This window comes from Equus asinus, chromosome 6 (genome assembly GCF_041296235.1).
Source record: "Equus asinus isolate D_3611 breed Donkey chromosome 6, EquAss-T2T_v2, whole genome shotgun sequence".
NCBI classification, from domain to species: domain Eukaryota; kingdom Metazoa; phylum Chordata; class Mammalia; order Perissodactyla; family Equidae; genus Equus; species Equus asinus.
In genome coordinates, this window is record NC_091795.1 from 15,012,326 (window position 1) to 15,027,575 (window position 15,250).

The window sequence follows — 15,250 nt, forward strand, 5'->3', positions numbered from 1 at the left end:
TCACCTATATTAGAAGAGAATTGAAGATGGGGAGCAATTCCTAAGAAAAAACATGCTGCAAAATTCCAACATCTAAAACTTAATTCTTAATCTTCTTTTGCAAAGTTGCTCCATCTCCAACATTCCAGACTCAGCACCATTCTCCTAGTTGCTTATGCCCTCTTTCTTTTCCTCATCCTTTGCATCTAGTCCCACTCTAAGTCCTGTCAATTCCATTTCTAAATACATCTCACATATGTCTACTCTCTGTCTTAGTCATAATCCCAGTCCAACCATCATCACTTACCAAGTCTTCTGCAATATCTCTCAACTAGTCCCTTTACTCTTGCTCAACTCCAATCTAATTGGCAGCTGGAGGACACTTTTAAAACGTAAATCTGACTGTCATTTTTCTTCAGTGTCCAAGAGGCTTTAAGGAGAATGCCCCCTTTGCATACTAGGATTCTTAGGGTTAGGAGGCCCAGGTGCAGCAGCAAAGAAGTAGGAAATGGTCACATCACAGGTTGGGTCCATGAAGAGCTGTTTCTCAGATATGAATGGCAACCGAAGGCAGTGTCTCCACTCAGGACTGAAGGTGGTTGAAAGTTCAAACACTGAGTAGGGCAGGGAACTGAAGAAGCAAGAGTCCAGGAAGCACCTGCCTCAAAAACATTGGCCAGAATTTAAGAACTGAATGCTGCCTGGGACAGCACCTAAGGGAAGAGAGGCTTGGCTGTCAGCCTACACCTGGGTTCCCAGCTCAGTCCCTCCAGTCCCAAGCAAGATACTTACCTTGCCTCATTTGTCAACTCAGATGTTTAAATGAGTAGAAGAGGTGGCATTTGCAAAGGATCCTGATATGTCAATAAGTGCTTTCAACTTGTATGCAGCAGAATCTTGTGATATTTATTACATTACTGGGGTGTTAGAAAAAGCCAAGAGGTACCAGGAAGAGAGGAGATTGGGGAAGAGGATATCATTTAGGAGACACTGTAGAGAAGAAATAATGTGGGTGGGGGCAGACACCTTCTGAAGCTTTGGAGTGATAGACTGGCAAAGAGGATTTTTAGGAAGTTTGGTGATGTGTAGAATGGTTCTCTTTTTGCTACTTTTTAAGGTAGTTTCCTTTAAAGCTATCTATTTGTTTTGGAGGCTTGTGGCAATTAATTTGTGTTCCTTTGGATGGGTTCCATGCAGAACCCAGCCTTAAAGTAAGAGTAAGAAGGCTAAAATCATTTGACACACAAACTCAAACTGAGTAGAGGATCCTGTGTGTGAATAAGACCAGGGTGGGAGTGAGATGAGGGAGTGTGATATTGTGATTTATAGTAAGAACTATATATTTAGTCTTCATCCCTGTTCCAGGTACAGAGCTCCTAAAACCCTTGGAATTTCCTGAGTAATGAGAACAATACAAGTGTCTTTTGTTATGTTAATTAGGTTAGGGGCTGCCAGGGGAACCAACTATGCTACTAGAGAGTTGGAACATTCAGATCTGCTTTGCCCCCTCCCCCGTCCCCAAAGGAGACAAGGGCTGGGTATTGAGTTCAATCACCAATGGCCAATGATTTAATCAATCGTGCCTCTGTAATGAAGCCTCCATAAAAGCCCAAGAGGAGGAGGTTGAGAGAGCTTCCAAGCTGGGGAACATATGGAGATGCAGGGAGAGTGGTGCGCTCAGAAAGGGCATGGAAGCTCTGCGCCCTTTCCCTATACCTTGCCTTATGCATCTCTTCTATCTGGCTGTTCCTGAGTTATGTCTTTTTTATAATAAACCGGTAATCCAGTAAGGAAAACATTTCTCTGAGTTCTGTGAGCCGCTCTAGCAAGTTAATCAAAATCAAGGACGGAGTCTTCTGAACCTCAGATTTATAGCGGGTTGGTTGGTCAGAAACATAGGCGACAACTGGACTTGGGAAATAGGAGGGTAGTCCTGTAGGACTGAGCCCTTAACCTGTGGGATCTGATGCTATCTCCAGGTAGTGTCCAAATTGAGTTAAATTGTAGGACACCCAGTTGGTGTCACAGAATTGTGTGGTGTGGAAAAATACACATTGGAATTGGTGTCAGAATTATAGGGGGCACTCACTGCTCCCCTGGCTCTCGGGGCATGGCAGGGAATATCTTGAGCTGTCTCTATTTAGTCTCACTGAAGTCCAGGTGCAGCAAGCTTTCTTTTCAATACTTCTATGGCCTCCTCCACTGGATAGACACTAGGTCTTTGAAAGGAAGGTTGTCCATATGGGAACTGGCTGAGGACTAACAAGCTTGAGAGCCTAGGTTGGCACTGTTTTTGTGGAGCTGTTGCCAGGCAACATGCTGGCTGCTGACCAGGGAGAACCTTCCAGGACATCAGTGTGGGCCCTTGGCACAGTGTTAGATCAGCCCTGATGTGGTGTTTTTGCAGATAGGGCCAGGGCCTTCCCAAACTTCCTCACACTGTAATAAATGTTAGTTGTCATTGGCGTGTGCTAGACTTTGGTAGACAAAATAAAGAGAACAGTTCCTGTTTTTTGGTAGAGATACAGTTTTTAATGGTGTACATTATTTTTCTGCTTTTTATCCCAGTTCTGCCTACAACAGAGAGGAGACCAGCCTTCTCACACCCTTCTCCTCAAATTTACAATTTAGGAACTCCCTGGGCCTCCAGGTCTGGATCTTTGCTCACAGTGCCCTGCTTTCTTGTGGCCTCAGCATCTCAGTCATGGGTAGAGAACAACAAAATCCTAATCCCCAAAGTCTGAGCTGCAGAGGCTGAGTCGTTGACTTCCCAAAAGTCATAAATATCCTTTCATTCATTTATTCATTCCATAAACAATCATTGAATACCTCTTACGTGCCATTTTAGGGGGTACAAGAAAAAAGACCCAGTTCTTGCTCTCAAGTTGTTTTCAGACCAGCAATAAATAAAGTGTCACAAGTGCTGTGATAGAAATATCCACATGGCAGCACGGAACATGAGGAAAGTGAGCCTACCCTAGGACCCAGTGTTGGGGACCCAATCTGAATGTTGCTGGGTGAGATGGTAGAGATTCTTCATGACTTGACTGATTCAACACATATTTATCAAATACCCACAATGTGCCAGACTTGGATCTGGGCTCTGAGGACGCAGTCATAACTGAAGCAGCCAAGTTCACTGCTCAGAGCTTACATTCTAGTTGTAGCAGGGAAGGGCAGTGGGGAGAAGGCAGGGGATGCAGAATAGACAGATTATAAACAAGTTAGGCAGTGAGCAAGCCATTTATTCCACGAGTTTTATTGAGTATCTCATATGTGTCAGGCAGGGTGTCAGGCGCTGGGGTTATAAAGACAAATGAAGCACAGTCCTTGTCCCTAGAAAGGCCTAGAGCAAATGATGGGGCTGTGTCTGGGGAAAATCAAGTCATTGAGCAGAGCTGGGGCATAGGGTGTGGAGACAGAGAGGGCTCCATTTTTCAGTTATGAAACTCAACCCCTGGGCAATCAGCGACAAAGAGTCCTTCCTGGAAACTTCATATAAATCCTCTTGAAGTATTTATTGAGGTAGACATTTAGGAACAAATTGTTAAGTAGTGGATTTATATAAAAGAGCATCATCCAGCCTGTCTAAGGTGTGGCTCTGCTGGCCTGAAATACAGACCAGGAATAGGGGTTTCTGACACTCCAAATTTAACTTATTTTCTTTCTTCCTTCCTTCCTGAAAAGGGGGCCAACCTGCTTAAACTATACTTGGTTAATTGTCTCTTTGCAAAAGTAGTTAGACAATGCATTACTAAAGCCCACCCTATAGATAACATCTGTGACGATGGGTCACCATGGTAATGGGTACTTAAGTCTTTCAGGAACTGAGAGTTGACTCCTTGTCCAGCTCAGGCTGGTTAAGACCACCAACTCATCAACCCGGCCTGCGCAAATGCCTGATAGGTGACCCTTTAACGTCAGGAGGCCCAAAACGCCATCCTCAGGTCGTGCTAATGCCATCATTTTGTGAATATGCGTCGTATGAAGAGCCATGAAGCTTGACTATGCTTACACAAATCATCAATTACCTCACTTCTCCTTACCTCCAATCATCTATTCCCACACTTCAGACAACCTTGCCCCTCTATCCCATAAATATCCCTGATCCCCATTTTCAGTGAGGCAGCTTTGAGACATGTTCTCCCATCTCCTTGCTTGGCTGCCTCATGAATAAACCGTTTCTCTGCTGCAAAACTCGTCTTGGTGATTGGCATACTGTGCAGGGGCCAAATGCACCTGGTTCAGTACAATTCCTTCCGTCCTTCCCGCATTGTTTCTTGCTTTTTTCTTTCTTTCCCTCTCTTTTTCTCTCCCCCCCTTCTTCCTTCCATCCTTCCTTTCCTTTCCCTTTCCCTCTTTCTTTCTTTCTGACTTGCTTGCTTGTTTGCTTTCTTTCTCCCTCCCTCCCTCTTTCTCTCTTTCTTTCTTCCTTCCTCTCTTCCTTCACTCCTTTCTTTCTTACCTAGCCCTATTCCCAGAAACTGGTACAAATAAAAACAAGCATTGGAACTAAAAGTGTCAAAGTGAACCTGCAATTAGGATCTGCCCTCTGAGTTGTGGTAAGGAACTAATGGGTTACTCTTTGCAAAATACCAAGACATAATTGAATAAAAGACCCTATGTAAGTTCAAAGTCTTTGTAATTATTATTATTATTATTATAATTTGTAAAACTTGGCCATAAATCTCTTCATAATAGGATGAAGCCAATACTTTTAAAAAGAGGAAGCATGACAAGGACTCTATATAAAGTGTTGTGGGCTGACTGCTTCTAAGGACAAGAGCTAACTGAAGGCAGGTGAGTGTGGAACAGAGTGATGGAGCTTATGCTCAGGCTTATTTAGGATGAAAAATCTGGTCTATGTTGATTAATTGATAAAGATTGTGTCTCTGTTGCTGAGTAAATAAGACAAGTTAGAGTCAGATAAAACTGAAGGACCTTGCAAGGAAAACTGAAGTTATAAAATTAAAGATTATATAGATGATAGAATTATTTTTTCCTATTTATTAAAATACTTATAAAAATTTAGATTTTTTTTAGTGCAATATATAGTTACTTTTGGATTTGTGAGCATGAGAAAAATGAAGAATGAGAGAACAGAAATATGTGTACCTTTAACAGAAACTGTAGTAGGCCAAATGGGATGTCTGTTTTGTTAATTCAAAGCCAAAGGACTGAGGTGTTTGTATTTTGCCAGAGAGTAATCTCTCCCCCCACCCTCACACTCACTCCTGTCAATGTTACATTAGCCCCATACACCTTAAGTGATGGTTCTATAATAGAGTCCTATTTTCTCTGGAAGCTGTGAAAGAACAAGGCCAAGATTTTCTTTTCTTTCCTTTTCTTTTTTTAATGGTAACCTTTTTTTTTTTCTTAATTGGCACCTGAGCCAATCCTCTTCTTTTTTTTTTTCTTCTTCTTCTTCTCCCCAAATCCCCCAGTACGTAGTTGTATATTCTAGTCACGAGTGCCTCTGGTTGTGCTGGACCAACATTTCTAGCAGCTTAAGCTTGACAGAGTCAAAGGATAGACAAGCTTCAAGAGTCTTGGGTGAAACAGAGAGGCCATGATTTCTTCGATTTGATCTTTGTTCAGCATGGGATATTCCTGGGATAGTCTGCAGCACCAGGAGAGGAGACTTCCTGAAGGTCTCAACTCTGGGAACCCCAAATGGGCAAAGTGAGGTAAGCAGGCACAGAGGTCATATTGAGAGAAGGAACTCCCTTCCAGGTCTCTCCCTACAAGGAAAGGATTTGCCCGCAGAGAGTGAAGAGCAGCCATCAAACTTCTGAGCTCTTCCGGCCTGATAATCATTGCTTGCCATCCAAATTCAGGAAACATAAATTTTAACAGACCATGGGAAAATGCAACTCTGCAAAAAATGAGTTTAAAATGAGTATATTTTACTTTAAAAAGTTAGATTTGTCTCAAGAAAATGTGATCCTAGTGGCAGAAACATTTTATATTTGTGACTGTCATTACTATTATTTTAATTTAAGGCCTGTTTGTGCATAGCAGTCTGTGAGGCAATGAGCTCGGGTGTTGCTGCATATGTGAGGAGGGAGGGGGAAGATGGGCCAGCCAGAGGGTATATGACTAAGATGTGATGCTCTTGGAAAGGCCTATCAGCACACAGGGAGCAAGCAGATGAAGAAACAAGCTAGCAATAAAGCCAGGTGACAGTACAACATGGAACAGGAGACCTGCATAATTCAGATATGTAGACTGGTTCTCAGTCCTTCCAGGATCAAATGGGGGCCCCAATGGCACAGGGCTGTCTTCATCTCCCAGCGCCTCAGTGTATTAATACAGTACATTTTCCAGGCTGGTTGGAGGACCCTAAGAACCTGGGGTGCCTATGGCGCAAAGTCTATGGTGAAAATCTGGAAGAACATCTGTGGAAAAGGAATGAGAGTTCTACAGTGAGAGAATTACAAAGAGCAAGGACCTTTATTTCGCCCTTTTCGGGAAAAATTTCTTTCTGAGAAAGAAATGGTCCATTATGCCTGCCAAATCTAAACAATGCTTGAGAATTACAAAGGACTTGGTGGATGGAGGCCAGCAGGAACTTGAACTGGCCCCAAGGGAAGCTCAGGTTGTCAGTTTCCACTGTGCCTGGCAGACCTGCTGCCCCAGCTTGTTGACATTCCCATGCTGTTTGTCACTGTTTTGCTCTCCAGGAAAGGAGAAGAGGGATGCTGCTGTAGATATTGTGCTTGGCATCATGAGCACTGTGCTGGCTTGGCCTGACATTTAATAATGGTTTCAGCTGCAGGGAGCCATAGATTAGTCATGAGTAACTGATGGGCACTCCCTGAGCAGACTCCAGCAATGCCTCAACAATCCCTTCTGAACATAGAATACCTTTCGGCACCTGTAGACTTGGGTGACACAGTTTGGGTTGCTTCAATATGCTGTGTTTATGCTCATTGTCACTTCTTGTGCTTTCCTAATGTAATTGAAAAACAGTGACAGGAAATAACTCTGTGTTCCTAAGTAGTTGGTGCATAGAATCTTTTCATTCAAGTGCTTGGTCAACACAGATATTCAATTCCATGCTTGGAAAATGAGGTAGCTTTCATGTTGCAATGAAAGCTAAGTCCTTCCATTTGGTTTCCAAGAACAAGTATTTTTGTTCCCCAGAGAAGCAGCAAAAGGAGTAAAATACCCTGGGTTTAGCATCTGGATGAAAGCAGTGCTTTTTCCTTAGGGCCTTTTCTGTAAAGCCGTAAAGCCAGTGAGATGCCTCTGTAAGATACATTTTCATGAGACTATGGGCTTTTCCTGTACCGAAGTGGCTCCTTCTCCATTCTTCTTCCTGGGGTGGAGTGTCCTCTCTCATTCAGTGGTGAGGGCTCAGTGGGTACTAAATAAATGGTTCCTGTTGGGTGATTGAATTTGAGAGTTCCTGTAGACCCAGCTAAAATTCCAAGTTCCTGTGTCTTTCTGCTATTGGGACTGAGCATGACATTTGCCATTCAACTAAGGGAAATCATGTATAGCACCTCAATGTTGTGGAGAAGAAAAGCAAAACACACAACTGTGTCTGAGGGGAAGACAACCCCTTGGTTTAAGAAGACTTAATTCAAATAACTTCCTTCGTACCTCTTCTTCATCTTGAGACACAATCTCTTCCTGGGTGTTTGGAAGGAACTGTCCATAAGCATAATCTTAAAAGAGATGAGAAAAGCGTTATGAAAGTGCTGAGTGTCATATTTATATGCACGCTCCCACTTGTGATGATGGTAACAATTCGAAATGATAGGTAGCCAGGCTCAGCTGACCAAGGGAGACGATGAGCACACCCTGCAGTGGGAGGAGCTGGTGGGAGGCAAAGGCTTTGGGGTCGGGCTCCTCCAGCATTCTCTGGGGTCAACTGTAAGCTATTCTGGGTAGTATTTGTGTATTCGTTTGGTAGGTAGTGGGGGAACCAGGATTCTGTATAGGAGGAAGATGACTGGAGGAATGGTTGGGATGAGAAAGAGAGAAAGTGTATGAGAGCAAGCTCTCATATAAGCAAGTGCTTGACGGCGACTAGTTGTCAGTTCTCCTGTACAGTGAACAACTTGAGTCCAATCCTGGACCCCTGCCCATGACCTGACTTCACGGGAATTTGACTTTGCTGGTGGACTTAGCCTGTCTCTCCATCTTCCCGGGCTCTGGCCCAGGGTTGTTCCTGCCCAGGAGTTTTAAAGAGGGAGCACGGGGAGCACAGCTCAAGGTGACTGAGGGGGTCTGAAATTCTCAGGCTGGGGCCTTAGAGCAGTGGGAAATGTCTCCAACTCCTTCCTCCAAACAAAGCCAAGAATATGTTCCAAAGCACGGAGGAAAGTGTTACCTTTCCTCTATCCCGAAGGAAAAAGAACCCAAATTAAGAGACGCTAATACAAAGTTCTCCTTTTCAGGCTATCTTCTGATAATGAAGAGGTTATTGGCATAAAGCACATGCATCACGAATTTGCTTTGCAGGATCTGGAGTCAGGTCACTATGTTTCTCTATGTTGAGAATTAAAGCATCTTGGCTTCTTGAAATAATTAGTATCCAGTAACTTGACTGTATGGTGAGTCCTTGTGGGCGGAGTAAGGGTCCCATCATTTTTAAGTTAACTGAAAGGAGGGAATGGAGCACATATCCTACTTTTGCTTTTTTCATTATGATTCAAATTATTGATTTTTTTAGTTTAGACATGGAGAAACTTGTTCCTTTCTTTTTTTCACACCTTTCCATAGAAACATTACATATTGTTATAATGATGATTGATATTTTCGCATCTTGGAGCTAATTTCTATTTTAAAATCTTTTTAGGACCCACAGAGCCACATTATCAATATGCCTGTGCTGTGGCTGCTTCTGGGCCTCCTTGCCCTTGCTGGTGAGTACGTTTTATTTTTCCCAAATGACCTTGGAAATGGGAAGGATAAGCATAGGAATGTAATGGTATTTCTGATACTAAAACTGTAGTGCAAAACTTTTTTTTTCTAAGCTGTAGCAGCCTCTTCCCGGATGTCCCACAAAAGGAGGGAGTTCTCCAGAATGTGGGCTGGGCTTGAAACAGTGTTGCTTGACACCAGACTGTAAATTTATACCATTGATACTGCTCATTGTTCCTCCATAAGAACTCTTTCACCAAAAGTATTTATTGAATTTATTAATAGACCATGTATTTCCACAGAAGGATTGAGGTGGCCTACTAACGTAATTCAACAGAAGACTAGCATCAGTGGGATCAAGGAGCTGTGAGCAAGCGAACCACTGAGGGTGACATAGTTGCAAAGCTTGATTTCAGATTCCATCCTGAGGTTCCTTGCAGCTGGGGCAAAAAGGGAAAGTACATGTTTTTTTGATAAACAAAAGGAGGAAGGATAATTTCTCAAGAGAAACAATTTCTTTCCCTGCTCTAAATTCTAAAAATTTCTCAGGTAGGGTCAGTCTCACATTCATTCATTTATTTATTGACCCATTCATTCAACAAATCTTTAAAAATTCCTACAAGGAGTTTAGGGAATATAAGGAACGTTGAGGACCATATAATGTGGTTAGGGAGAGGCTACAGGGCAGGGAGCAATGAGTGACACAACCAAATACTATTAAAGGTATTTGTCACCAATTATAAAGGTAAAAGTGTACTAATTAAAAAATAATAAAGGACAGGTTGGCTTGTTTAATTTTTAGTATACTCATAAGAGACCAAGTCATTTCATTTCCTCTTTTCTCTTAGGTTACTCATCAAAATTTTTAAGGTAGAAGTATTTACTTCAAAATACTAGTATTTTCAAATCAACCCCACGAAGCTCTTAGTAAGAAAATACAACCTTAAAATGCATTTACATAAACATACAGTACACATATGATGATGTGCAATAGATATATTTCTGAAGATCTGCAAATCATTAAGATCTGATCATATAATCTATTTCAGTCAAAGAATAAAATAAATCAAAAAGAGTAATCTATTAAGAAGTTCTTACAGCTTATAAAGGTGAGATGATGCTCTGAGGGGCAGTTTCCTGCCCTTTGTAGATATCTTGTTGCTGGCTCCCAGCTCATGTGCCTTCCCTCTCGTGTGAATTGAAAATTCTAGGAGATGCCCTTGTCTTCGGGGGCTTTTGTGGAATCCCAATAGTGCATAAAACCACTCCTCTGCTTCAGTGACTGGAATGACAGTGGGGGTTAAAGAGAGAGAGATGGAAGGGCAAAGAGAGACGTAGTGGAAAGAGGGAGCCCCTACATGGAGACCTGGTCCCGGGCCTCACTACAGGTCCTCCCTGTTTGCTGTCTTAGGCCCCCACCTCCAAGCGCACTGAGAGCAGGGGAGGCTGACTCCAAGTCCCAGTTTATGAGCAGTGCCTTTACTGTGGGTCTGGGCTGAGACCCCAGGGAGGCCCAGGCTTCATTAATGCTTCTTCAGGGCAAAACATAAATATCTCTCAGACCAACAAGCTAGGAGTATTTGAGGGAGAAGCGCTGAGAGTTCACACAAGCTATAAGATGAGGACTAGTTTACAGGGAACAGATAATCTCTGATTTGGTTCCGAGACACCCACGCAACGGTGTTGGACAGCCCCAGAGGTTTTCAAGGAGTATAACTGCTCCAACAGTTCCTCAGGTCTGCAGGACAGCACGTGGGAATTTAGTATCGAGATTTCTGTGATAGTTTCTTAGTTACTATACTCTAAGTTTCAAAAGTGTTTTCCATTGCAGAGTAAAGTTCTTGTTGTTACTGATTTTCCTATAGTTATTTTTATTAATGTCACTTCATTCATGGGTAGAAAGATGACCAGAACTGTCCTAGTTCAATGTCTTAGGTTGAAATTTTCTCAATTTGCAGACTCCTCTGAAGGTAGCAGTTGGGGATGCTACGGAGACATCCAAACCTTTGACACCCCTGGGGCATCTTGTGGGATTGGAAGACGTCGAGGCCTGAGCTACTGCGGTAGTCATAAGCTCCTTGTCCACCTTGCCCTCCTCCTCCTCTTCCTCTTTGTCTGAGAAGGTGACTCCTTTTGGCAAGGGTGGCTTCAACAGGATTTTGTCCCTTCCCTGGATTCCCCACACCCATGTCTCCCTGTCCTTCCCCACAAGTTTTGACCCTCTCAATACGTCCTTTTGGCTCCCACTGTTTCCCACAGCCCCGCACTACCAAATGGTGGAAAGAGCACTGGACGTGGAGTCCAAAGACCTAGTCCCAGTGTTTGCCATGGCTCTTCCACAAGTCACTTAGCTTCCCCAGGGCCTCCTTTGAAAGGAGGATAATAGCATTGTAAACTCTGGTCAATATAATGTGTGGATGAAGGTGCTTCTGAAGCCATAAAAATGCTCAGAAGGTAAGTAAGCTAGCCAGGTGAAGCAGTATTGATTTTCATTTTGCCCAGGATTCTTGTTATTTCATAAATGTTTAAACTGACATGATTTCTGAGTGTCACTTTAGGGTAGAAAGGAGGGCAAGAGTGAGCAAAGCTGTCAAGAAAAGTCTCTGAGGACTCTTTTTTTCTTTTTTACGCACTTGTGATTTTTTTCTTTGCTTTTTTTTTTGCTGGGAAAGATTCACCCTCAGCTAACATCTGTTGTCAATCTTCTCCTATTTTTTTCCTCCCCAAAGCCCCAGTACATAGCTGTACATTCCAGTTGTAAGTACTTCTAATTCTTCTCTGTCAGCCTCCACTGCAGCATGGCTACTGACAGATAAGTGGTGTGGTTCTGTGACTAGGAAATGAACCCAGGGCGCCGAAGCAGAGGGTGCCAAACTTTAACCACTAGGCCACCAGGGGTCGCTCTCCAAGGACTTTTTGAAGGGGCTGGGAGAATTTCTATTTCATATCCTGTGCCTGTTGTAGCTGATGGACAGTCTCATTTTACTGGGTAACTCTGGGGTGCTCAGTTTGGGGCAGTGGTGCCTGTGCCCACAGAATGTTCCTGAGTCAGCCAGAGCAACCCCTGAGAGCCTGGCCAAGGGGCACGGACAGCCACAGAGGACACTCCCTCCAGGAATGCTGACTCAAGCTTAAAGGATAATCATAATCTCAGATCTAGGAATGGCCCCTAGGGATTTCAGACGTGGGCTTCTCAGTCCTAGACTCCTATCCAGATCCTTGGAGTGTATTTTCTCTCTCTTCTTGAGCTCTCATTTCAGCATAAGTCACACCAAGTCGCATCTTTCCTTCTGTGTTTTCTTTAGGAGTTCATGCTTCTGAAAGGCTGGCTGAAATAGACAAGCCATACCTATTGAGATATCAACCCATAATGCGTACTGTTGGCCGAAAGTACTGCGTGGACCCTGCAGTGATTGCTGGTGTGTTGTCCAGGGAGTCTCATGGTGGCAACATTCTGGTCAACGTGGACAATGCAGGCGATGGAATCAGGGCGCAGGTAATCCTCCACCAGTTATGACATATGGCCACTGCAGTGCATGGCACACCGCCAAGGGAACACCTTCACATTTGTTGTTGTTGTTGATGGCACCCCTGGCGCATAGTTCCGTAGAACACAGAGTGGAAGTTGCTCCCTGGAGGCCTGAGAGCCTTGGCTCTCCCTGAGAAATATAAACAGCAACATTCCTGCTTCAGTTGGGGCCACAATTTCTTTTCAAAGTAAATTATGCTGCGTTTCCAGGATATCATCCATGATACCCTATTCTGGATTTCCAGTGAGGCAGTAGGGCGGGAGAAAGTTCACAGATTGACTGCTTGCCCTGTTATTGTGTAACCGTGGACCTTGCATAAATCACTTAATCTCCCTAGGCCTCGGTTTCCTCACCTATAAAATGCCATCCTCATAGAATTCTTATGAAGATTCAACGAAATAACGTGAAAAAGTACTTGCTATCTGGTAGATTCTAACAAATACTGAATTCCTTTTCCCTGTCTTCTTTCTACACGATTCTTAGTTCTAAAGATCAAGTTTTATTTTTGTGCTAATTCTGCCTCGTTTCACTTGTTGTCTGATGAAGACTTCCAGGGAACTGGGCGTTAATTAACTCCATTGCTAAAATGACTTGTGCTGGGGGAATCGGTGATGGCCAAGAAAGCAAGGAGGCCACGCTTTTTTCTATTGCATTTCACATTGTTGTTGTAGTTGTTGAGAAACCTAGAAGTATTGCAGTCATTTTTTAAGCTTTTAGGAAAATGTATTGCTCGATGATCTTGAAATTGGCTTCCCATTAGTACTTCATAGGACACTTTACAATTTAAAATACTTTCAAATGTACGTGTCTTACTTCGAATTGGAGACCCATCCGGTATTCTGATGAGATGGGTTGAGAAGGACGTGCAATCCATCCTTTACAAGAGAAGAAGTGGCTTTGTAAAGAGAGTCATTGCTGCAAAGTCACATGGTAGCTGGAAAATGCAGAACTGAGACCAAGGACAACACTGGTGATGTTAGGGCCGGCATCATTTCCACTGCTCTGTTCTGCCTCCTTTGTAAAATCTCATTCTTGGGAAAAGAATGAGTCCATCTCCTTTGAAGCTGAAGAAAGAACTTCCTAAAGTCAGATATTTCTCCTAAATTTGATGAACCCTACATGGAATGGTAACCAAAGGTATATAAGAAAAGTTAGAACCTTAAGACATTCAGGTTATCCAGAAGGAGAATTATAAGTACAAATAGAAAAATCTCTTTCTGACCTGTTTGGAGGGTTTGTGTTCGCAGCACTGGAGGAGGGCGCCAGAGTGGTACCTACCCTACCTCTGTCCCCTCTTGCTTCCAACTCTGCCTCTCCCCATTACACTGAAGCAGAAGTGAAATGTCTGTTCGTCCCTTCCTTTGCCCAGAACTTGTAGCTTTACTATTTATCCCCAGGGAAATTGAAGGCAGCATTGGTTCCACCAAAGGAGGAGAGAAAAAGAAGGGAAATAAAAAACTGCACTGGGGCTGGCCCAGTGGTGGAGTGGTTAAGCTCGCGCCCTCTAGTTCTACCCCGCTGCGTTCCCGGGTTCAGATCCTGGGCACAGACCTACAGACTGCTCATCAAGCCATTCTGTAGTGGCATCCCACATACAAAATAGAGGAAGATTAGCACAGATGTTAGCTCAGGGACAATCTTCCTCACCAAAAAAAAAAAAAAAAAAAGGAAAGCAAAAAAAAGCATCACTGATCCAATGAAGCTGTCACCCTCCGACCTGGCTTACTTGGCTTTTCCTCTGCTTCTTTCCCTCCAGGACCCTGGTCCCTATGCTCCCACATCCCAGATCAGCGAGTCCCAGCTTTCACGGATGACTCACATCCTCATTGTTAGAATCAAAGAAATCCAGAGGAGGTTTCCAACCTGGACCCCTGACCAGTACCTGAGAGGTATGCGTAACGTGTGGGTCAGCAGCTTCACAGCGTGGAGTTAATAGGCGCAAGTGTAATATATTGCACCAGGTTCCCCCAAACCTCAGTGCCTCCTGATATGGAATTAGGAAAGAGAATCTAAGTTAACCTCTGAGCCCCTGAGGCAACAAGGGGCTGTGGGGTCAGCATTAACCTGTCTCGTGAATTCCAGGTGGACTCTGTGCCTACATTGGTGGTGCGAGCTACGTTAGAAGCCACCAGGACCTGAGCTGTGACTTCTGCAATGATGTCCTTGCAAGAGCCAAATACTTCAAGAGACATGGCTTCTAACGCTTCAGACCAAACCCAAGATCGTTATCACACAGGAGGCCTCAACTGTCACACAGACAACGCCAGCCAATGGGGCTTGTCACTGTGAATCTGAGTTTGTCCTGAAGGTTGTCAAAATAACACAAATCACATTAAAGGAAGAATTATTATCTACATTTTGTGGTCTGGTGTGTGTGTATATGTGTGTGTGTGTGTAAATTAAGGGCTGTGTCTCTTGGAAGGCATTTCCACAGAGGTTAGCTGTCATGTGGATTTCTGTAACACGAGTCTTATACCTCATTGACTAGCATTACCAGATTTAGCAATAAAAATATAGGAAGCCCAGCTGAATTGGAATTCCAGATAAATAATGAATATTTTTTTTTAGTATAAATCCCGTGCAATATTTGGAACACGTTTACACTAAAAAATCATTCTTGTTTATGTGAAATTCTCATTTAACTGGGCATACAGTGTTTTATCTGGCAAAACTTTTGATGAGAAAAAGGGTAAGACGGTGGCCAGCCCCATCTGCTGGGTGGAATAGTTTCCGGAGGGTCACTTGTTAACTTTGCGGCATTATCTTAACCCTGGGACAGCCTCTCTGTCATCTAAGTTTACCTCGTCCATTTTTTCCTGGACCGCAGAAACTTCTCCTATGCCCAACCTCCCCAACTCAGCTAAACG

At 43.5% G+C, this 15,250-nt stretch overlaps 1 protein-coding gene across 8 annotated transcripts; it reads left to right on the forward strand.

Annotated features, from left to right (window-relative positions):
* The first annotated feature begins 4,680 nt into the window (after positions 1-4,680).
* LYG1 (lysozyme g1) lies at positions 4,681-14,740 on the forward strand. 8 transcript variants are annotated; one of them, XM_070511646.1, is made up of 8 exons: positions 4,754-4,779; positions 5,578-5,666; positions 8,388-8,543; positions 8,789-8,855; positions 10,812-10,916; positions 12,159-12,349; positions 14,140-14,272; positions 14,466-14,739. In XM_070511646.1, exons 3-8 carry the CDS (start codon positions 8,541-8,543, stop codon positions 14,582-14,584), a joined length of 618 nt encoding a protein of 205 aa, XP_070367747.1. In that variant the 5' UTR covers positions 4,754-4,779; positions 5,578-5,666; positions 8,388-8,540; the 3' UTR covers positions 14,585-14,739. The 8 variants fall into 8 exon arrangements, with proteins under 8 accessions (XP_070367743.1, XP_070367746.1, XP_070367744.1 ...); XM_070511648.1 differs by having other exon boundaries at positions 4,755-4,779; positions 5,424-5,666; XM_070511649.1 differs by having other exon boundaries at positions 4,755-4,779; positions 8,388-8,464.
* Positions 14,741-15,250: the final 510 nt, after the last annotated feature.